Source organism: Takifugu flavidus, chromosome 10 (genome assembly GCF_003711565.1).
Source record: "Takifugu flavidus isolate HTHZ2018 chromosome 10, ASM371156v2, whole genome shotgun sequence".
Lineage (NCBI taxonomy): Eukaryota > Metazoa > Chordata > Actinopteri > Tetraodontiformes > Tetraodontidae > Takifugu > Takifugu flavidus.
The window spans coordinates 979,157-1,000,753 of record NC_079529.1 but is presented as its reverse complement, the minus strand read 5'-3'; the positions used below and the strand labels follow the sequence as shown (position 1 = coordinate 1,000,753).

Sequence of the window (21,597 nt, the reverse complement as noted above, 5' to 3'; positions counted from 1 at the left end):
AACGTGAAGGAGCAGGAAACTGAGCGCACGTGGTTGGAGGAGGTGAAGAGAAATGTCAGCATAGGCACATCAAGAGGAAAAACATGGATCCCCCTCTTCTTAAAACTAACTGCCCCTCCACGCGTCATCCTCTTCAGTGTGATGTTGTTTTCCTCTTGCCCCTCATCCTCATTTCCATCCTCCAGAGGAGGGAGGAGGGGGCAGGAGAGATGGGGGATCCGGGCAAGGGCTGCTAAAAACTGCATGGATACAAGGGGGGGCCGAGGGAGACAGAGGGAGGGGGGGAGGGAGGGCTTCTGTTGTTGTAACGCAGCGCAGTCAGTGTGTCAGAGATGGGCCCATCACGAAACCGGTGCGTCAGAGCATGCGCAGGGGAGTGGCACGGACGCGCCGGGGTGTTATTAGAACTGTGCGTATGTGGCACGGGTGATTTCATCCCGTCTGAGCGAGGAGGAATCAGACCACACCCTCCCCAAATTCACTACTCTCCTGCCCTCGGCGCACATGTGCACGAGTGCGGTGATGGAGTGGACACAAAATGGGGGATGGCTCGTCCTCTTTAAGGTTTCATATCAGGGGCTTCAGATTTTAACTGCAGATTATGACATCATGAAATGTTTATTCTCTGGAGTTAAACAGAAGTAAGTATTTATGAATGTATTGCTTAAAATCTCGACCGAAAAAGGTTTGATTTAACCTATAGAACATTTTTAAAATCAAAGAAAAGAACTCAGCCTTTAAAAGGGGGTCTCTGATTAAAAGGACCCTTGAAGGACCCTTTTTCTGGTCCGGTGACCAAGGTCAGACATTAACCTTCCCTTTTAAGGGCGTGAACCTGATTTCACTCACGGGGAGACAGAATCGTGGCACTACTGCGTATTTTCTCTGGACCTGATGAATAAACACCCCCCCCACACGTACGTGTGTTATGTGCACTTACACTCTATAGAAGCAGCTGGTTGCAGGATCAACACCCCCCCCCCCCACACACACACACACACACTACTGCCGGTCAGATTATCAGGCCTGTGGAGTCACACCCTGCTGCCCCCCCTGCACGCCAGCCTGATTCTCTTCATCACCCCCCTCCCCCTGACTGCCCCCCCCACCCCCCCCGACACACACTAACAAGTCAAAAATGTGCAGTTTGCAAATCTGCACCCCGTCAACTTGCACATCTGTTCAGTGAGAGCTTTTGCCCCCCCAAAAAAGTCCAAATCAAAATGAATGAAAGCTTAAAAACAGACAGGCACGCTTTACTTTCTCCAAGAAAAATGTTGTTTATTAAAATTACTGTTTGTTGTTGAGAGCAAGTAGGCAGAGCATTATGGGGGGGGAGCTGAAGGGGACAGAGTTGAGAGAGAAACGATACTAACGGGATTGAGGGAGATGAAGGAGAATGAGCAAGGGCAGACAAGTGCAGTGGAGGGGGGAGGGGAGGAGGAGGGGGGGGAACTACTGTCAGCTTTTACAGTTCAAGGCAGCTAAAACAAACAAAGACGTGTCGTCACAGACCGACGAGCAGTAAAAAACACGCGAGACAGAACGATGAAAAAATAAGTGCAATCAGTTTCTCTGTCACACCACAACTGTAAAAAAGGTGGGAGCCGGGTGGAGGAGGACCCCCCCACCCCCCCCCACCGGGGGGGATCAGTGTCTCGCGGGCCGTACCGGAACACCTGCTGGGTCAGACAGCGCGACACCGGATCTGAAGGTTCGTCCACTCGCCCCCCCGCAGACAGAGGCGGTGACGAGGAGGCCGCCGATGGCTCTGTGTTCACACGTGGTGCTTTTCCAAGAGTTTGGTACATGAACTTCCCCTCCGTCTCTGGGTCGTAAAAAAGAGCCGCCCGTAGCGGATTAAAAAATATTTACAATATGATTGCAGTGCCGTGAAATTCAGACGAATGCAGTGAGCCCCCCCCCCCCATTGGACATCGACTGTAAATAACAACTGGAATTCAGATAATAGCAGCAGTGCAATGTGGTGCAAATAAAGAGTTCCTCCCGTCCATTTATACATTTTCAAGTTTCTTTTAAGGGCGCCAGCTGTCAATGTGGTTCAAAGCGTTTGTTAATTTGCTCAAAAACAGGATAAAAGGATAAAATAACAGAACGAGACAAAGCGAGTCGCCCGTGCTGTCAGTGTGTGTTGGAGAATTAGGCCGGTGGGATTATCTTGGTTATGATCTGAAGTCGGATCACCAGCGCCGACGTGATTGTGGGTCAATGAACGCTGCGTGTTGGAGCGTGAAGAGCTGGAGCAAGACTACGTGTGGGCTTTCCTGACTGAATGTGTTGGGGTTCGTTTGTTTTTCACAACGCAACATTCAAAAACGCAGTATGAATGCACTGAGAGCACCAAATGCTGAACACATCCTATTTGGTAAAAGGCACAGTAGTCCGATAATCCAATCAGATTTCGCTTCCTTTTGTCTCCACATTAAATAAACTGTCAACAGCATTTCCAAACTGATGGCCGAGCTATGCTAGTGCACAGCAGGCGCTAACTCAGCTGCCCAATAAATAAATACAAACAATAAATAAATGCAGTGTCCAACCTACACATGAATAAATTAACAGTGGGACTGGAGAGTCACTGGTGGAGGAGTGGTCCCTGTTTTATTGAACCTCCAGCTGGTCTTCCCTTGAATTTCCTGTTTGCCGTCAGGTTGAGATCGGGCGGAAACACGTGACCCACGACATCGCAGCTCTAGTGATTGTGATTTCCGATGTCACTCGTCCCGACGCCGGCCCAAACAGTTCCTGGGTTACATTCTCGAAACGATGACGTCGATCTTCCACGGCTGATGACTCTCAGATCACTCGTACGGCACAACGCTGCCTTCTGAGTTCCTCCCATCACCAGTGACTAAAGTTCAGTCCCTTCGGTTTCCACTTCAAGCCAGTTCTCTCATTTCTATCTACAAATGACTAGAAGCGTGATTAGAATTGCTTCGCCATCGCACGCAACCTCTGAAATGTTCATCATCTCGTCTAACATGTGCATGTCACACAGCTTCGAACGCCTCCAATATTCGCTCTTCATCGTTGAGGAGAAACTGGGGTTTGGATGTTCTTCAACACAGCACATCGCTTCAGGACTGAAGCTGTAAACAGCCTGTAAGGTTGTAAAGTCTCTTACCCCCCCCCCCCCCCCCCCACTCTTGTGCATTTGATTCGATTATACTACAGCATGTAATTGTGTTCACCAATTACCTCTCGATTCATCCCAACTCGCTGCCCTTTGATTCGAAGTCACTTCTAATTTTGGTCTTGTTGTGGCCTTGGTGTGTGTGTGTGTGTGTGGGGGGGGGGGGGTTGTGGATGATGTCCCTACAATTTGTTCTTCCTGTCTTTCATGCATCTCTGATCAAAGGCCGTCAGCCTCTTTCCTCCTTCCTGCCGCAGCAGCTCTAAATCAGGTGGCGTAACAAAGCGAGGCTGCCGGCACTTTGCCCGGCGCGGCGCCTCAGGTCTCTGAGGAGGCGGAGCACCCCCCGGGCAAAGGCTTGGGTGTGGCGTGACATTGGTTTTGACCCCGAAAGGTCTCGTTGCTCTCGCTCTGGTGTCCAGCGGCAGGCTGGCTTTGGCACCGGGTCGGCTTCTTCGGGGCTTTTGGGTGCCTGTTGGGTGTGGTCGAAGAGACGGAGCTGTCCTGGGTAGCTGGACTGCCCCGCCTGCTGAGGTGGGGCGCTGCAGCCACGGGCCGGCTCTCGCTGCTACCTGCCACCACAGCGCCCTCATGTGAAGGGCAGGCCTTCCTCGGAGACAGGATGGGGGCGATATGAACCCATGTGAGGTTTGGCTCAGAGCTGTGACCTGCTTTGTATTTTGACAGAGTGCCGAGTTCCTCTGCACCATTGTCCCTTCTGCGTGTGTCCTGATTTCGCTGGCTGTTGCCGGCCACATCTGGTGAAGCCTGGCTCGCTTCAGAATCCAGCGATGGTGGCGCGCGTCCCTCCGTTCCACGAAGCTCTCCCCTCTCCTCTGAACTGAGACGAGGGCACTTGTAGAGAACAGGGGAAGGCGTGGGGGAGTCCGTGCCCGTCCAGCTGAGTCTACGCTTCTAGAAAAGGAAAACACGGTTTATTTCTAAACGAAGTGAATATAGGACACACCAAAAGTGTCTAACGATGGCGCACAAGTGAGCTCACCTTTACTGGAATATGTAGCTGATCTCTGTGCTTGTGTGGCGGGATGGAACCCGAGGAATCTTGGAGGGAGCGAGCAGTGAAGGCAGTGATGCTGGAAGATGCCGACACAGGCTGCGCACGGATATGTGGAAACCAAAGTTTAAGCATGACCTCCACCTGGAGCAGAGTGTTCAGGTACTTCTCCCTGGAAATGAGAGCAATAAAAGTCAGATGGAGCAATTCTATTCTACAGAGAAATAATTGGAGCGTCATGACGCTGCATACAGACGACCCTCTAAATGACAGTGATGAAACAATATCTCCCTTATGTTAAAATGTAACCAAGCTTATGAAATATGGTCAACATCATTAGCAGAGGTGGGAGGGTTCCCCCGTGCCAATGATAACTCACCCGCTGTGAGGTCTTTGCAAAACCCCGACGATCCTCTGGATTCGATCCATGGCAACGCTCTGCTGGAAGCTACTCAGACCTGTCAATCAGAAACGTGACAGCACGATCAGCATTTGCATTGCAAGTCTGCGGGACCAAATAACGCAAACACAAGGCAAGAGCCTTCGTCTCTGACGCGCACGTGTCCACTACTTTCACTTTGCCGTATGAGTAAACTAACGGGAGCTGACGAGTCAGCGTAAAAACATCAGCGGCCTCGAATGTGCGGCTGCACTTTGGATGTGGTCAATACCGCACAAAGGAGCGAGGCTGCTGAGATGATATAATCCATGTTCAGCATCGGCAAATTTAACTGCTGCCCTGCAGTCGGAGCGATGCTTACCTCGGTCGAATCGTCCCGTCTTCAGTCCATTCAGCAGCTCCAGCAAGGGCCTGACGAAACCCTGTAGCTCAGCACACTGATGGAAGGAGGCGGAGAAAAAGGTCAATTAACCCAGAGGTTGAGATACACTCTGAGGTGGATATTCTGTCAACGCTGGTTTCTCCACAGTTTCTTACTTTCTGAGCAAAAAGCAGGTCTCCCTGAGATTTGGGAGCCGGCCTCGTGTTATTGTCCAAGCTTGCGTGAGCCGCCTTCCTGCCCGTGCCCGACGGATACGACTCTTCCTCTTCCTCTTTGTCCGTGAAGCTGTCGCAGGTCCACTGAGACCTGGGGCTCTCCAGATTTTTGTCTCCCTTGGCTGCAGCCCTGCCAATGCCGCCGATGATGACAGAGGAAGAGCCGTCTGTCAGGAAGACATCTGCGTCGTCTTCCGCCTGCTCGGAGTCGCTGAACAGGAGGCTGTCGCTGGAGCTCAGGGAATCGAAGGAGGGCTGAGAGGAAGTGCTGCCCTGGGACTGCATTTCTGTCGGGGTGTAAGAGGAAGGTGATGAGAAACAAGGAGCCTCAACAGCAGCATGCTTTGAGCTGTCACTGACCCAATATTGCAAACTGACAGACGAGAGTGGGTGGCCGTGTCAATAAAATCTCTCCAAAGAACCCCTCCGCAGTTAATAAACTCACATTTCCCCCAACACGCGATCAGACCCATTTATTCAAAATGGTGGGTATGGCAGTGCCCCAGTTTAACATGGTGCAGAGTGGGACTGGGGGTAGGCAGTAGGCACACAATGGTAGTGCATGTCTGGCTCTCATTGAGGAGATTGGAGACTGGAGAGAGGAGCAAAACGTGAGGGGGATGGGAGCTTGTAGTCTAGTGAAATCAGAATAGCAGCCTCTCTCTCTCTGCCGACTGCCTCTGGTGCTCTCTCGATCTCTCTAGCCCCTCCTCCCCGTCTCAGGCTGCCTCTCCACCCCCCCTTGGATATACACACAAACCACTCTCCTTCCTGTACGGCTGCGTTTCTGTATGCCTCTCAGCTTATCCTGTTCGTTATGCACACTAGCCTGGCTGCCTCGCTTCCTTTCCTCTTCTACGGAGCAGGCCTGCTCTTCCTCCACCTCCTCCTCCTCCTCACTTGCCTACATTTTTTATCTTTTTTTCGACCACGTGCCTTTCTCAAATTGCTCTTTTTTGCACTGTCTGTGTAATCTACCTGGTCACTGATCCAGCCAGCACACACAGGGGGAAATTAGTGGATAAACAGGAACACACACACACACACCACACACACACACACACACACACACACACACACACACACACACGCACACACACAGCCCTCATCGTGCCAGAACTGGAACACTCCCAAATAGATTTTTGAACCATACCAGTGCCCGCACAGATAAAATCAGAGAAGGAACCATCAACTGAGTCTCCACAAAGTCTCTGTGTGGATATTTGCACACACCAGTTTGATTGTCCTGTCCAAAATCTGTTATTTGTGTCGGATCGTTTCCTTCCCCTCCGGGCATTCATTTGTGCAAGTCAACAAAACTGCAATAAAAAAAGGCCCAACATGTGCTTCCAATGGTTCTTTCCCAGTACATTCCACAGCCCGTGATGGCTGGGATGAGGACGAGGAGGTGGGGAAGATCAGACGGGAAAGTGATGGCACATGTGTCTGGAGGCGATGGACGGTGCTGACAGGTGCCGACGGGAGCACCAGGCTGCCCAGGTGTGTCGGCCCTCAAAGGTGCCCTCGCCGCTCACCAGGGAGCCGCGGAGCTCCGTTTGGAATTTTATTACAAGGATATTTCAAACATCGGTAGTCAGGATGTTGAACAGAAACAACAGTTCAGTTTTCTAGCGACACGAACGGTCCTGGAATCAATTATGAACCGAAACGCGTGGATTTGGAATGAACGGCGACCGATAAAACACGGGTATTTAACGAAGCGGGGCGCGTGCGGGATGAGGCGGGCAGGAAATTCCGACGTGCCAGCTCAACTTTGGGAAACAATTTCAATAAAACGTCTAAAATACTCACCGTCGGTGGCGTGCGGTCGAGAGCGAAGCTGTCTGAAAGTATAAAAAAGAGCGGTTTAGGAGGCGGCCGTTTCAGAATAAGGTCCGTAGCGGGAGCGGCATCCGTGGGGCCAGAAGCGACTCTTTCACGCGCTCCACCCGGCCGTTCATGCGCCTGTGACTGCGCGAGCCCCTTCTCGAGACAGTTTACGAGCAGCAACATGTGCGGGAATCCACGTGCCCAGCTTTTCAGCGCATTCCATTGGTCGCCGTGACCCCGGTGGCGCGCGCCATTGGCCGACGCGTCCAGCCAGTGGTCGCTTTGGAAGGCGCTGATTGGACGGCGGTCGGGGCACTCACGGCCACGCCCACTCATGTGTCGCTCGTGTGTACGGAGTCGGACCAGGCTGCCTTACTACAGGAGCGGGTGTAAACACACGCACGCACGCACGCGGCGTACGTGCCATGGAGGCATATGTTCCCTACGACCGAGCTCCCGCCTCCACCAAACAAAACGCAATAAAATAAGAAAACCTTACGCAACTCAGCTCTCTAAATAATATCAGCTCGTCTCATATACTGGATGTGCAAATTTATGCAATATAAAATAAATATGAATAATGAATTGAGACAAAACATTTCTCTCTAAACGCGTTGGTGACTCCTCTGTGATGATCTGGACATATTTGTGAAATATTAACATGAGTTAAATTAGAAACGGCCCTCGGATAGTTGCAGCATCATTATCAGATGTGAGTCCTCTGTGTTCCTGTCTGATGAAGCTGTTTGCCTGTAACAAACTGTGCTGCATTCCGCCCTTGAGAGAAATCCTCTTGGTTCAGCAGCAGGTATTAAAGGTCAAATAAATATATTTATTTAAAAAATACTTCATGCTACTGTCTTTGGTTGAAACACTCTCTTATGCATCAAAATGAAAAGCATGAGCGCGACACACACGAAGGTCAGTTTCTGGGTCCATAATTTATGGCCAGGTAGTCACCTCTACCATTAGGTTAATGGCAAGTGCAAACCCTCTGACCCTCCCCTGAAACGTGAAGAGAATAATAACACTAAATGTGCAGATTAACCGCAGAGGCATCAAATCCAAAGACGACCATTTTTCTCTGGTTAAAAGATGCTTATCCACAGGTGACATGTGAAATGTGAGAAACCAAACTCAAACATGAGACTGGTGAGACTGGGGGAAACTGGTGTAAGCTTGCTTTCACGTTGGTATGTAGCTGCTCCCATCCCCCTCTGTACATACATATAACATACACTCCACCAACCGACCCCTCAACCCAGTCCAAGGAATACGTCCTTGTTTGACTGACAATACCGGACTTTGACCCTAGAAGGCCCCCTGGGGTTGTCAACAACATGTGAGTAGGTCAATCCCTTTTTTAGTGTCACAACACAATAATGTTCAACCTTGGTGAATGTGTGTCTTGGAAAGGTTGCTGTTTGTGTGTACTTAGGCACCAACCAGGTCAACAGAAGTAGCTTTCCACCCCCGCTGACATTCCTGTGCAACACACGAACCCAGCGCACCTCCTCTAAGTTCATAGGTCTCTGTGACCACCCCCATCATTTCCATCGTCTCAGCTTCCTCCCAGCTCGGGTACCATCCCCCACCTGGTTTCTGTTTGGTTTTGCCTTTTTTTTCTCGCCATCCTCTTCACATTACCCCACCTCTTGCATTGACTTGGTTGGGAATTCAATAGGAGTGACCGTGTTCAGCCTAGCCCTATAGATTAATTAATTCAAAGTGCATCATCAAGTGCATCAGAGTGGTCCAAAATGGCAAATTATTTTTTCTTATTTATTATAAATAGGGTGATGCAAATATCTGCATGATGTTATTTATTGCTGTGAGATTTCGATATTAAATGCTAAATAAAAAGTCCCAAATGATCCAATTTTCCAATGACAAGACAACAAATTTAAAAAAAGCTAATGGTCTTTAAGCTGGTTTGATAATGAGAGATGAATTATCCATTATATTACTACTCACCTGTAATGCACAAACACGTCAGGTGAGAACCAGATGACAACAAAAATCTTGGGTGACAGAGACACTGGCCATTGTTGATGCACAGATCATATCCTGTTTCACCTGAAGACCTGGGTGGCAACTACTGACATGCTGTCGAGTCCTTCCTGACACTTGTCTGCCACATTTCCACCCCACCCACCCTCACATTTAACCTTTTTGGCGAAAGAACGCGAAGAAATGCTTATTCACTTCAAATTATGTAAGTATTTGGAAACCTGGGGCCGATTAAGATTCCCTTTATGATAAAGATTCCTTTAATCAATACATTTATAATTCTCCCTTCTCCAATATAAATCACCGAAACGGACTGGTGAACTCATGGAGCTGCTGGTTTGCCAATTCAATTTGGGATGAAGGCCGAAGAATATTCTCGATCGCGGAGTTTGCTGCAGCGTTCTGCCCCGTGCTCACATTTATGGAGACGGAACATGTGTTCGGTGGCATAAACAGAGGGACGTTCACATGCGCGAGAGACGCTGCGCTGCTAAATTTGTGAATGAAATCCGGAGACACGCCCCTCGCGAAGCCTCCACCAATGGCGAACAGAAAGATTCAAACCACGCCCTCCGGGTGGAGCACCCAGCAGCCAATCAGATCCCGACAAACGGCATCACTGTTGCATAATTTGGCTGAAGCGCTTCACGTTTAAGCGGTGAAGTGCACAAGAGCCGAGAGAAAGAGGAGGAACAAGAGGAGGAACATGGGCTGCAGCGTCACCCATCTATCTGTCTGTCTGTCTGCCTGTCTGCCTGCCTGTCTGCCTGCCTGTCTGTCTGTCTGCCTGTCTGTCTGCCTGTCTGTGATGTAACATTTGCCGATTTATTTTGCGTGTTTGAAGTTTATGCTGTCCCGTGTGTGACACAATCTCCACCAAAGAACCCTCAAGTTAGGCGACAAAAAAATGAAGAAGAAAACCTTCCGAACAACAATGGGAAATATTATATAATATTAAGCCCTTAATTCTATATTGCTGGCTATATTTTACACTCTCAGATTAAAAAAATCAGTCTCTGTGTCTTTCTATTTATAGAAACATATTACTAGTTTTATCTTTTCCTAATTTATTAAATTACCCGTGTAATCGGAAAGAATGACTCAGAGCCAATTATCTATTTTATGGCGAGAGTGCTCCCTCTAGCGGTTAAATTTAACAAAGCATTACTCCCCGTAAAAATAACATGAAAATATTACATAAACCACATTAAAGCACTCGGAGACTACATTAAAATAACTTTCCGAGTTGCTTTGCTGGCTGGTCTTGACAGACAGACGCCGGCTGTCACGTTACCTTCAAACAACGTTATTAATGCAAATACCACCACCACTACTAATAATAATAATAACGGTAATGATAACAAAAATAGTTGTAATTTAATGTATATCTGTAGGTGTTAGATTCCATTCATCTTTCCTTATATTGATGTAACAAGCAATTAGGCAACACCATTCTAGTGGGTTATCTTTAATATCACATATTAACATGCTTCTTCTGTGATTTTATTGGACACAAACATTATATCATTAGTATTGTTTAAAATAGCAACCTGCTTTTTTCGTAAGAAAAAAAGAGCACAAATTTTACATGTTGTAGTGTCTTTTTGTCAGAAATGTTAAGTTATGATGGCTGTCATACATCCTGTCCTCACTAAGTCAGTATTCTAATGGTTTATAAAGGTTTATAGAATTAACAGTAATAATAACAGTTGAGATGCTGGTCAATGTGCACATTGTTTGATATAGCAGGCAATTATCAAAAATTATTAAAAGTTCTATTCTTCCTCTTTTAGTTCCACTAGTGACTAGTCCTATCCTTCAGGTCCCAGCTGCACTGTGTTAGGTCTCTTTCCATGGACCCTCTCACTGGTCCCTCTCACTGGTCCCTCTCACTGGACCCTCTCACTGGTCCCTTTCCATGGACCCTCTCACCAGTCCCTCACTGGTCCCTATCCCTGGACCCTCTCACTAGTCCATATCCCTGGACCCTCTCCCTGGACCCTCTAACTGGTCCCTCTCACTGGACCCTCTCACTGGACCCTCTAACTGGTCACTGGACCCTCTCCCTGGTCCCTTTCACTCGTCCCTCTCAATGGACCCTATCCCTGGACCCTCTCCCTGGACCCTATCCCTCTCCCTGGACCCTCTCCCTGGACCCTCATTGGTCCCTCTCTTTGCTACTATCTGTCTAATCTTTGTCCACTTTTCTTGACAAACTTTCTCTCTCTGTCTCTCACCACTATGCTATTGATGTCCAGAGTGGACCCTGTCTGTCCAATAGAACAGTGGCAGGTTTGGTTCTCTTCCTTTTTTTGCCCCCTTGTCCCCCCCCCCCCTTACCCCCCCCTTGCCCCCCCCCCCCCCTCACTCTGTCTCTCCCTCGCTCTCTCTCTTGCTTCTCATCCCTCTGTCCACATTTATTCATTTATGGGCAGGGAGAGCTAACATGGACGCTTTGGGCTTTTTTGTCCCCCTAATGCTCCTGTGTGTTCGGTGGAGCGCTGCTTCTGCTGCCGGTAAGGTCCTAATCGGCATCATGTGACATTTATCTGCTTTAGATGTTTGTTCTGCAGTGTTGGGGTGTATTAGTGTGAAGTGGAGCACTGCTGAACCTGGAATAATAACCTGTAATAGAACAGACTACAGTCATAGAGTACAGTCAATCCTATAGTTGTAAATGCTGTAAACTTGTTTTTAGATGCAAGAATAACCTTTTAGTTAAGAACTTCTTTTGTCACATTCTTTTTCAGAGGACATTCCCTGGACATACACTGGTAAGTCGAGTTCCCACTCATGATTGAAACACCACATAAGTTGTTAATAAGTCTTCTAAACAAGTTCTTTTTTTACAAATCCTCGTTTTTGTGTCGTGCTGGTTGATTGGGGGATAAAAGCAACTGCACGCCGAGCGGGGTTTTGTGTCTTTCCTCTCCCCGTCATTCCCAGCCCTCCTCAGTCTGTTTCCCTGGACTTGCCTCTCCATCTGGATTAATTACAGTTCAACAAGCTGGCATGAGCACTGTGATCACACCGTTGATGAGGAGGACGGAGGGGTGGGAGACACAGAGGAAGGGTCGGAGAGGAAGGCAGGTGCACGGGGATGGGGAGGGGTTGGAAAGAGACGGGACGTGGCGAGCAGAGGCACAGCAAACGGCCCTGGCATTGTTAGGAGCGCACAATAATCCGTGTGTTAATTGTGTTGCGGACACACACTGGCCGCCTATGCTGAGGACAATGTCATTGTGGGAATGAATGAGGCGGCCGGACCACCACTCCGGAGGGATCCAGCACAGGGTGCACATAGAGCCCACAGGGGGCCGTGGGCTCCGTGTCTGGAGCGAGGTGGCATCATGGAACCAGTGAGGTGGTTCAGGAATGTGCTGCAACCCCAGTGTGTCACTGACAACCATTGGATCCTCAAAGACCACCGTCTTTGTGGAAGAGCGCTTGCGTTTGTGTGTTTGGGGGTCCGTCGTGCGCGCTGCGTTGCATTATGGGATGGTAGTTGAGCGTGGCTGGAGTGGAATGCTGGTTTTGTCTCGCAGGGTGAGAAGGAAGAGTAGCGGGGATCACCTCCATCTCTGCCGTCTTTGTTCCAAGCTGGTAGCGTGCTGTAGCGAGAGGGAAAACAGGCAGAGAAGTCCTGAATATATCGGCCCCCGGTTGCCATGGAGAGCACCAGGTCAACCAATAGTGGGACTGCGGGCCGCACTTTTGAAGTAGGTTGGTGGGGGGGCTCTGCTGCAGAGAGCGGGGAGAAGAGATTCTAGAGGTGAAAGTGGAGCAGGAGATGTGGGGTGTCGCTACGCCGGAACGCAACCACACAACATGCACATGTTCACACATGCACACGTTCACACGTGCACGTGTAACCGCCCGCATCCTTCCATATTCGCCCATGTTGGCTCCTGTCCGTCGTGCAGCCTCACTTGTGCCACTGCCGTGTGAAGAATTCCTGCAATTGAAATTCAGATTCTTTTCTCTCCTCCATCACACTGTCGGGACCAGCTTTTATTTCGCTCCCTGTTCTCAATGTTCCTCTATAAACGTGAATAACGTGCACATTTCTGAGAATTACAAATGTGCGAGTGCATTAATTTGTGGAGGCGAATTATTTGTAGAGCTGATATTTGGAGTTGTTGTTCTGTCAAATAAATGTACGTGTTTCATTTCTACATTTTTTAGCATTTGATATTTTTAATAAATCAGGTTTTAGATATTCAGATAGAATAAACCATTTGCTTTAAATGAATATAACAACATTTCTAGCAGATTTACAATACTTCCTTTTAAAGCGTTGATTTTTTTTAAGTCTCTTCCAATAAAATTCATCTTTATCAAGTCAATTATTATTAATTTAATTGCTAATACATTGCTATGAAAATAGAATTGTAGTGTTGATAATCGGATTATTTGCTGGAGGAAATGAGAACATTTATATTTATTTTTATACGCAGCTCAGTAATCAGTGTAAAACATACTTGGTTAAATGTCAAATGCATTTGGACGACAGTTTATATGCATTTCAATACATTTAAAAAAAAGCTAATTCTCTATAATTGTATTATTGATCATCTTATAGATTAAAATCTATGTAATTAGTGGCTGAACTACTCTCTATGTGGAGTTTGTGTTATTGTAACTCAGGCAGGGTTGTAAATCGCAGCGTTTGTGCAGGATTTTACGCCCTCTAATATTCCGTTTTCAGCGTTTTCTACTGAACCTCGACGCTGCGGCGCCGGGCCGAGGAGCAATTGTGTCGTATAATCAGGCAGATCAATGAGTCTTTTCACCGAATGGCTGAGAGTCAGTGGGCTGTGTGATCAGGTGACCTCATCGCTTCTGTCTCTGCTCCTGTGAAAGGCTTGGTGGGTCAGACCGAGTGGTCGCAGCATTTCCCTGCCTGCGGCGGCTCCTCTCAGTCCCCCGTGGACGTGGCGACCACGCGGACTAGATTTGACCCCGGCCTGACCCCTCTGACCCCACTGGGCTACGACCAGCACGGACACAAGCCCTTCACTCTCCACAATAATGGACACACAGGTAAATATGGCTCCCGGGAGCTCTCTGGGAGGTATCCCAGCAGCGCTGCGGCTCATCTGTTTATGCTGCTTCACCCTCGCTCGTCACCCGGCAGCGCTGCCTTCACGCCACGCCGGCACTTCGGGGGGTTTCAGGTCTCGTTTCTGTCTCCGTCAGCTGTGGTTGAGCTCCCAGACTGGATGGGCCTGTCGGGGTTGCCGTGGCTCTTCACAGCAGTGCAGATGCACCTCCACTGGGGGAGCGGGGGCCCGAGCCACGGGGGCAGCGAGCACACCATCAACGGGCTGAGTGCAGATGCAGAGGTGCGTTGGAACACAGCTGAGACATCAAGGGTTCCAGGAGGAGACACACACTGGGAACAGCCCAGAAATGCTCCTTCAGACCCGTTTAAGTCAGGCAGGACGTGGCTGAGCTACACAGCTACAATCTAAAACACCTTTCAATTAGTAGTTGATAATAAATGAATAGAAGAAAAGGTTCTGAAGTGAAAATGAACTGAAAATAGTCCAACAATCTGATCTGAAGTCGAATATTTCCTGTCTATCTTCGGTTTTTGCTCATTAACAGGAGTGGGAATATTAAAAGTTAATTCCCTTCTCATTCATGCATCAGTTCACCTGTCAATCAGGATCCTTCACTCACGGGAAGCTGCAGAAGCTCCCAGCACATTTCACATATTTGGAAAGAGATGGTGACGGGCGTGTCCAGCCGGACGCCGCCCCGGGTTGAACTTTGGACGGCGTTGAAGTGCCGTTGAGGATTTTACGGCTGGTCTGGGTTCAACCCAGTGGGGGCTCATTGAATCGCAGATTTCCTCCTTTGTGCTCGCACAAACACTGGAACTTTCTAAACTCTGAGATCTCCGAGTGGCCGTCGAAGTTCCACCACATCATTCCTCGCTTTTTGTTCCGTGTGGAAACACCACAGCCCACCGGAACCTCGTGCACTTTTTAACCTGACCAAAAGTCTCCGGCAGTGAAGAAAAAGGCGCTTCTGCTTGAATCTGTTGGTGGCGCAACAGCAGTAACAATATCTGTGAGGTGGTGAGACTGGAAAAAAACAGGAAGAGATCGAGATGGAAATAAGATGGAGAGAACGTGGCGGCGGCGCTTCCTTTGAACGGCGCGCTGCAGGTTCCAGAGCTGTAATTAACAGATCTGCAGAAGGAGACAGAAGGTAAATCCTTCTCAGCCTGCAGGTGTGCCAGCACACACCATCTGGGGACGAGCAAGAGAGGAAGCGGAAGGCCTGACAGCGGGACTCTAAGCAGATTAAAACCAGCCGATGGCATTGTGGGGGGAGAAAATGCAAATATAAACAACTATTGATCAGACCGGCGCTCAGCAGGCTGCAAAAATGCCGTGTGACAAGTCAAAAGGTCTCTACTGAAGGTGTCAATCGTGCGTGTGCTCACACTCTTTCAGTTGTCATGTCGATCTTCTCCTCTGCAGCTGCACCTGGTGCACTACAACTCGGAGCTCTACCCCAACATGTCCGCCGCCATGACCCAGAGGGACGGCCTGGCCGTCCTGGCCATTCTCATTGTGGTAATAAAACAATGCAGGAAACAGCACAACGAGAATAATGACAATCATAAGATGTCTTTTATGATTTAAGATTAAGATTAAGATGTACTTTATTCATCCCTGTGAGGAAATTGAATTGTAGTAGCAACCTATACAAAGTATAGAAACAGAATAAATAAATACAGATAAGATTAGAACGTTATAAGCATATATACAGCATATATAAGCATATTTAGCAGTGTGATAAACATTGAAGCCTTACCACTAGTTCCCCAGACAGGTGAGGAGACCAACCCGGCGTACGACAGCATCCTGAACTACCTGAGCCGCGTCAGACACGCAGGTAAGACGGAGACGGTTTAAAACCAGCGAAAGGTGAAATCCCAGTGGAACATTTGGGTGTTTCTTGTCTCCCTCTCTGACGCTCGTCGGCAGATCAGAAGGTCAACATCCCAGCGTTTGACATCCAGTCTTTGCTACCGAAGGATCTGCGGCGGTACTACCGCTACAACGGTTCCCTCACCACGCCGCCCTGCCACCAGAGCGTCACCTGGACGCTCTTCCACGAGCGGGTCCAAATCTCAAAGGCCCAGGTCAAACACACAATTTCATATAATGAAACTCCTCAGCTCTCGATAGGGACTGAGCCAAGCGGCCGTTTTCTTTAGGACAAGGGCTGCGTTTTACAAGGTGGACCAACCTTCCGCTCTTCCCACAGCTCCTGAAAATGGAGACCACGCTTTACTCCAGTAGATCTGCGGACGCAGACAAGATGCTGCTGCAGGATAATTTTCGCTCCCCACAGCCGCTCAACCACAGAGTCGTCCTAACCTCATTTTCTGCAGGTAAGACTGACACAAGAGGAGGATGGAGGAGCTCCAACATTCCCATCTGCTGGCAGGTGGCTTAGCTGGTTTATTAACTGATGTGAGTCGTAACTGTGATTCTGAACTATGGACGTAAGCTTTTTAAAATACACCGCAGCGCTAAGCCGAACAGCATTGCAGCATTATTGGATTATGGCACTAACAAACGTCTTCTTAACATCAAGTGAGTGGCCGGGCCATCCAGAGCTAGTCATTAGCACGGGTGGAATGTGGAGAGCAATGTGGGAATATTGAGGATTACCGCTGACTTTGTCTGAGGAAACAGAGTCTTTAGAGGGCAGGAAGTTCGTTGGCTGGTTACTACACAGGAGGATTTACACAAATGAAACACCAACTGTATTGTTGGTAAGTGAGGACCGACGGGGGGGAGACGTGAGAGGGGAAAGATCCTTGTCCTGGGTGAGGGACCCTGAGGGTCAAAGGTCAGTTGGTGTGGTGACCACACTGAATCCTAACTCCTGACAGCAGCTTCAGAGGATCGTTCCACAAGCCTGAGCGAGGAGCAGAGGAATTCTACCGCCTGATTAATGTTGTATCGACCTGTGTTGCAGAGTCGTGGAAGGAGCTCTCTTCTGGTGAGTATGCGTCTAAAAGCCTCCTGGGCTGATGACGTCACCCTAACGATCTTTGTGAAAACCCCCGCGTCATGGCAGGCGAAGTCACGGCCATAGTCATCGGAGCCATGTGCGGCTGCGTGGGACTGGCGGTGATCGTCCGCTTCATCGTGAAAACCATCCGGTAAGGAGGGCGGCCTCCGCCAACCTCCGGGTTCAGACGGGTTAAAGTGGCCGGTGCCGGCCGACCTGTGGCCGGGCTGATCGCACGTCTCCGTGTCTCTGCAGATTTTTCTCATTGCTCCGCCGTGAAGCCGTCGGGCTAAACAGGTGCTTCGCGTGGTTTCAGTACAAGTTCGAGCTTCTGATCATCTGAGGCGCAGATCTTTTCCCAAACACGTCATCTGATGTGCTAAACGTGCAGCATTTGCAGTCTGTGACCTTTCGTCTCTAATTAAAACGCCTCCAGAACCAAAACCAATCCCAGATCAGCGCTGACGATAATCGGATCCCCTGACCTCTGCTGCAATAACACGGCTGTTTCCTCGTATTCTCCCTCAAAAATGATTAAAACCATCGAGTGGTGGCTGTCGTCCTACCAGCCACGTGTTTAACACCCGATTCTGACATGTGTTTCCATCCCTCATACCTGCGAACATCCCCTCTGTGTACACAACAGTTAAGAAAGGAGGCTCCTTCATGGTGTGTCCTGTTGTCATGGAGACCTCAGACCTCTCTGACTTTAATGTGCCGATCAGTGATGTCGATTTGCCACTATAACTCTATCTAGCCAAGGAGAAATCGAAACCCTCTCTGCTTATCACTGTGTGATTGTGCTTTGTGATCTGTGACAGCTCTACCTCTAGCTGGGATGTCCTGTCCAATAATCAGCCAGCTGCCATGCCAAGGTCACCGCTCCAAAACTTCGACCTCTAAGATTTTAGATTCCTGAATACGTCCTTTTCACTTCATCTGTCTATTCACAGTGACCTGTCCTCTTGTGCGACACTTTAACAGCTCTTGTAGAGGTTTAACCCTTGCGGAAAATTCATCAGATTATGAGAACACGCAAGATAAATGCGAAGTACCCAACCTCTACTTCCGAATTAGCCACAAAATAGGATACACACGACACCACTCCAGTGGTTATAACATGTTAAACCTTTTCTTCCCATCATGTACTAAATTTTTCCCCATAATAAGTAACGTATTAACATTTTTTGTATATTTAATCTGCTGCTAAACCCCTTAAACATAAGCGCTTTCCTGTGTCCTTTAACCAATACTGCCCCCTGCTGGACACTAATGCGAACTACACCACACGCATGAATTACCAGCGCAGCGGGGGGTGAGAGAGATTCATTCTTTCGTTTGATGTTTCAGGGGGAAGGAACCCGAGAAGACTAAAGAGACTAAAAACGACGTGGCTCTGAAGGCGACATCCGGAGGAGAAAAGAAAGAACACTCGTCGCGTCCTCCAACTGAGCCCTAGCTGACGTCACACCGCCGTCTCAGAAACGCACTTTTACAAAAGGAATTAGTTCATGTCTGAATCTGGTGACAGGACAAATCACCTGATCTGCTTATAAAATGAAAACTCAGTAATGCTGGCCGTTGGGTATCAGATGTATTTTTTAGCTTGTGTCTGAATTATTTCTGTTTTCTTTTTCTTGGACTCTCAATGCTTGAAACGTCATGAATGATTTCATGTAAATACTTGCTCTGATTTATTTTTTGTGGTTTTATTGTTATAATTTCATCCTGCCTTGAAAGACATGCACACTGAAAATGTAATCAACATTTAAAGGGTTTACCTGTTGTTCACACTTAATTTATGCTATCATTTCCTTTTTGTTCTGTTGATTACACACGTTTGACACGTTTTGTATCACAATACACAACAATTTTTACATTCTATACACTACAACCTGTCAACCAGTGCACATTATTAAAATACTGGATGCACATTATTAAAATCATTTCTTCATGCAAGATTATGGGTATTTGGTTCTTATAGGCTTCCAGTAGAAGCTGCCAAAAAGACCTTAAAATGACTCAGATCAATGCTAATAAATCAAAAATCTTATACAGAATCCTTTTTACAAATATTTGATTCATCCAAACCAATGCAGCTGATGATAAGAAGAAAATTAAAGGCATGGGAGTTGAATTAGATAATGATTTGGTAATTAAGTGATTATTTCTACCAAAACTATTTTCTAACTAAAATGAGCCCTTTTGGCTTTCACAAATGCTTGGAATTTTTTTAAAATGACAAGATAATTGCTTAAGTTCCTCAGTGTTGAGGGATGGAAGGCCTGGACCCCAGACTCTTGCTCATCGTGACAGAGCCATAAAAACATAATCTATTTTATCAGAAAGTGCACGATGGTCAAGGTCAGAGGCAGCCGCATCAGTTGATGAATAACTTCCATTCCTGGATGGACTTCACACTCATTCCAACAGCGATAATAATCAAACGGCCAAAAACAGTGGACTCTCTTCATCGACGGTGACCTAAATGCCTGCGGAGCATGAAGAAGGCACGGAGGGTGTCAGCGGGCCTGCCGGCTGCTCATTTCCGAAGCAGAAACAAGCGAAAGAGGGAAAAAACCATGTGAAGGAAAGACGTGGAAGCAGGACACACTGTCGGGGTCCAAAAAAAGCTCCCGGGACCTTTAGCTGGGATTCATGGCTGTAATGGGATCCTGAGTCGCCATGTTGCTGCTCTAAAGCAGGAAAGTGTGGGTGGAGCCAAGACACACACACACACACACACACACACACACACACACACACACATGCTCACACTGCTTAGGCCACTCCCACAGGAAGTACAATGCTTAAGCAGAACTGAACGGCAGAAAGATCCCAGGTTTCATTTGGGTCTCGGGGACCTTAAACAAGAGCTGCACTTCTGTTAAACCAAGGTAAGAAAGTCCTGCCTCCAGACAGCTGTCACTGACTTCCTCTCCTGGTTTCATGTTAGAAATAAAGCCTCCAACAGCTGTGGACGTGCCTGGCTGCTCCTCCCTGGGTTGTTTATATGACCATGTTTTAGAGGCTGTGCTTGGCTCAGCGGCTCCGGGCCGTGGTGGAAGGGTGTGGAACCTTCTTCTCCTCCTCTAACCTGTCTGTTGCCCCGCAGGGCCGGTGGAGAATGTTTGCCCCCGGGCTGTTTTTCACAGTCTCCTACTGTCTGTTGCTGGGCTCTCACGCCTTCGTCAGAAACGAGGCCCCCTGCCAGCGCGCTCGCTCAAACAAGGGCTACAAAACCTTCCTGCAGCGCCACCTGCCCCCCGGGACGCCGACCTCTCTGGACTGGGAGGAGTGGAAGAACTACATCAAGGACAAAACTGGCTGCGGCAGACCCACGCAGTCCTTCCTCAACCCCGGCGACCTGGACAGGGTGAGGGAGGTGTGCACCGGCAAGGGGGGGAAGACGTACAAGGACAACCTGTGCATCAGCGAGAAGGCGTTCACCTTCGTGACGGTGAGGAGCGAACCCGGAACCTGCGGCATCAAGAGCGTCCGAGAGGAGACCAAGCACCTGATCCTGGCCTGCGAGATGCTGGGGGACGACTGCCTGCCGGTCCATTTCGAAGGGAACCCCGAGGATTTAAAGCCAGGCTACACCTCCAAAGCCTGCCAGGACCCGCAGGGCAAAGGTCACGCTCCCCGCCTGGCGGCGACCTGGCTCTGGCTGCCTCTCTCCATCCTCACGTTACTTCTGATCAATCTCAACCGCTTGAGTTAAGCCAGGAGAAGAGGGGTTTCATTCGTGGAGTCTCCCTCTGGACACATGGAGACGTCACGTTCACGCTCAAATATCGGGACTTCAGCCAGTATCGCTCCTCCTGCTAATGTGATTTGGGGAAATCAGCGGATGTGAAGCGGCGAGATCATTCAGAAGGCACTACAGTGGTCAGTAGGATTCAAAGGCTCATTTACAACTTATGCATGTGCTATAAGCTAAAGGTTAAGACTAGAACTCTAAACACAAGGCCGACCTCTGCGGGCTGCTGACTGTAAACGGTGACGTGTTCACCTGTGCACGCAGGTGTGACTCAAGTTTGATGACTGGTTTTGTGTAGTCCTTGTTAAGATTTTATGAAATATTACATGTTGAAGTCAGAGGAGTGCGACCACAGTCATAATGTCCGAGATCATTTCTGATTTGCTGCACCAATAAAATCCTGATATAAGACTTGGACTTCCTGTATTTGTTGGACTCTACAGAGGAATAAAAGCATAAATTTACAGATGATAGCTCCGTTTAGTTTACAAGATGAATAAAGTTTTATCCTCAGGAGGGAGAACTGCTAACTGGTGGAGCTGCTTTTGAATTTTTGATTCATGAATATTAATTAAAACTTGGGCAAAGCTGATGGAGTAGAAAAGAGTTAAAAAATGTTTTCCGTTACCATCAATCCTCAATTTAACATATTCGGCTGATGTTTTTCATGTATTCGTCTCTATGGGAGCTGTGTTATCAAGTGTTAAGGATGTTTGTGTGATGAATGTGTTTTTAATTTCAGGTAATGCCTATTAGCTGCATGAGGCTTTTTTACTTTTTAAGCC

The 21,597-nt window shown here is 48.3% G+C and overlaps 2 protein-coding genes across 5 annotated transcripts; one reads left to right on the top strand and one right to left on the bottom strand.

The window, feature by feature from the left end:
- Nucleotides 1–2,603: 2,603 nt before the first annotated feature.
- Nucleotides 2,604–7,175, bottom strand: ciarta (circadian associated repressor of transcription a). The gene is made up of 6 exons (XM_057046070.1): nucleotides 6,979–7,175; nucleotides 5,107–5,453; nucleotides 4,931–5,006; nucleotides 4,549–4,627; nucleotides 4,158–4,341; nucleotides 2,604–4,069 (listed from the first exon to the last, which is right to left on the bottom strand). Exons 2-6 carry the CDS (start codon nucleotides 5,449–5,451, stop codon nucleotides 3,473–3,475), a joined length of 1,281 nt encoding a protein of 426 aa, XP_056902050.1. The 5' UTR covers nucleotides 5,452–5,453; nucleotides 6,979–7,175; the 3' UTR covers nucleotides 2,604–3,472.
- Nucleotides 7,176–11,371: 4,196 nt separating this feature from the next.
- Nucleotides 11,372–21,223, top strand: ca14 (carbonic anhydrase XIV). 4 transcript variants are annotated; one of them, XM_057046087.1, is made up of 13 exons: nucleotides 11,372–11,522; nucleotides 11,757–11,780; nucleotides 13,870–14,049; nucleotides 14,206–14,351; nucleotides 15,501–15,596; nucleotides 15,852–15,918; nucleotides 16,011–16,168; nucleotides 16,294–16,420; nucleotides 17,014–17,037; nucleotides 17,116–17,200; nucleotides 17,871–17,924; nucleotides 18,400–19,946; nucleotides 20,165–21,223. In XM_057046087.1, exons 1-12 carry the CDS (start codon nucleotides 11,453–11,455, stop codon nucleotides 18,506–18,508), a joined length of 1,140 nt encoding a protein of 379 aa, XP_056902067.1. In that variant the 5' UTR covers nucleotides 11,372–11,452; the 3' UTR covers nucleotides 18,509–19,946; nucleotides 20,165–21,223. The 4 variants fall into 4 exon arrangements, with proteins under 4 accessions (XP_056902067.1, XP_056902068.1, XP_056902069.1 ...); XM_057046088.1 differs by lacking the exon at nucleotides 17,871–17,924 and adding an exon at nucleotides 17,305–17,346; XM_057046089.1 differs by lacking the exon at nucleotides 17,871–17,924.
- The last annotated feature ends 374 nt before the right edge of the window (nucleotides 21,224–21,597 follow it).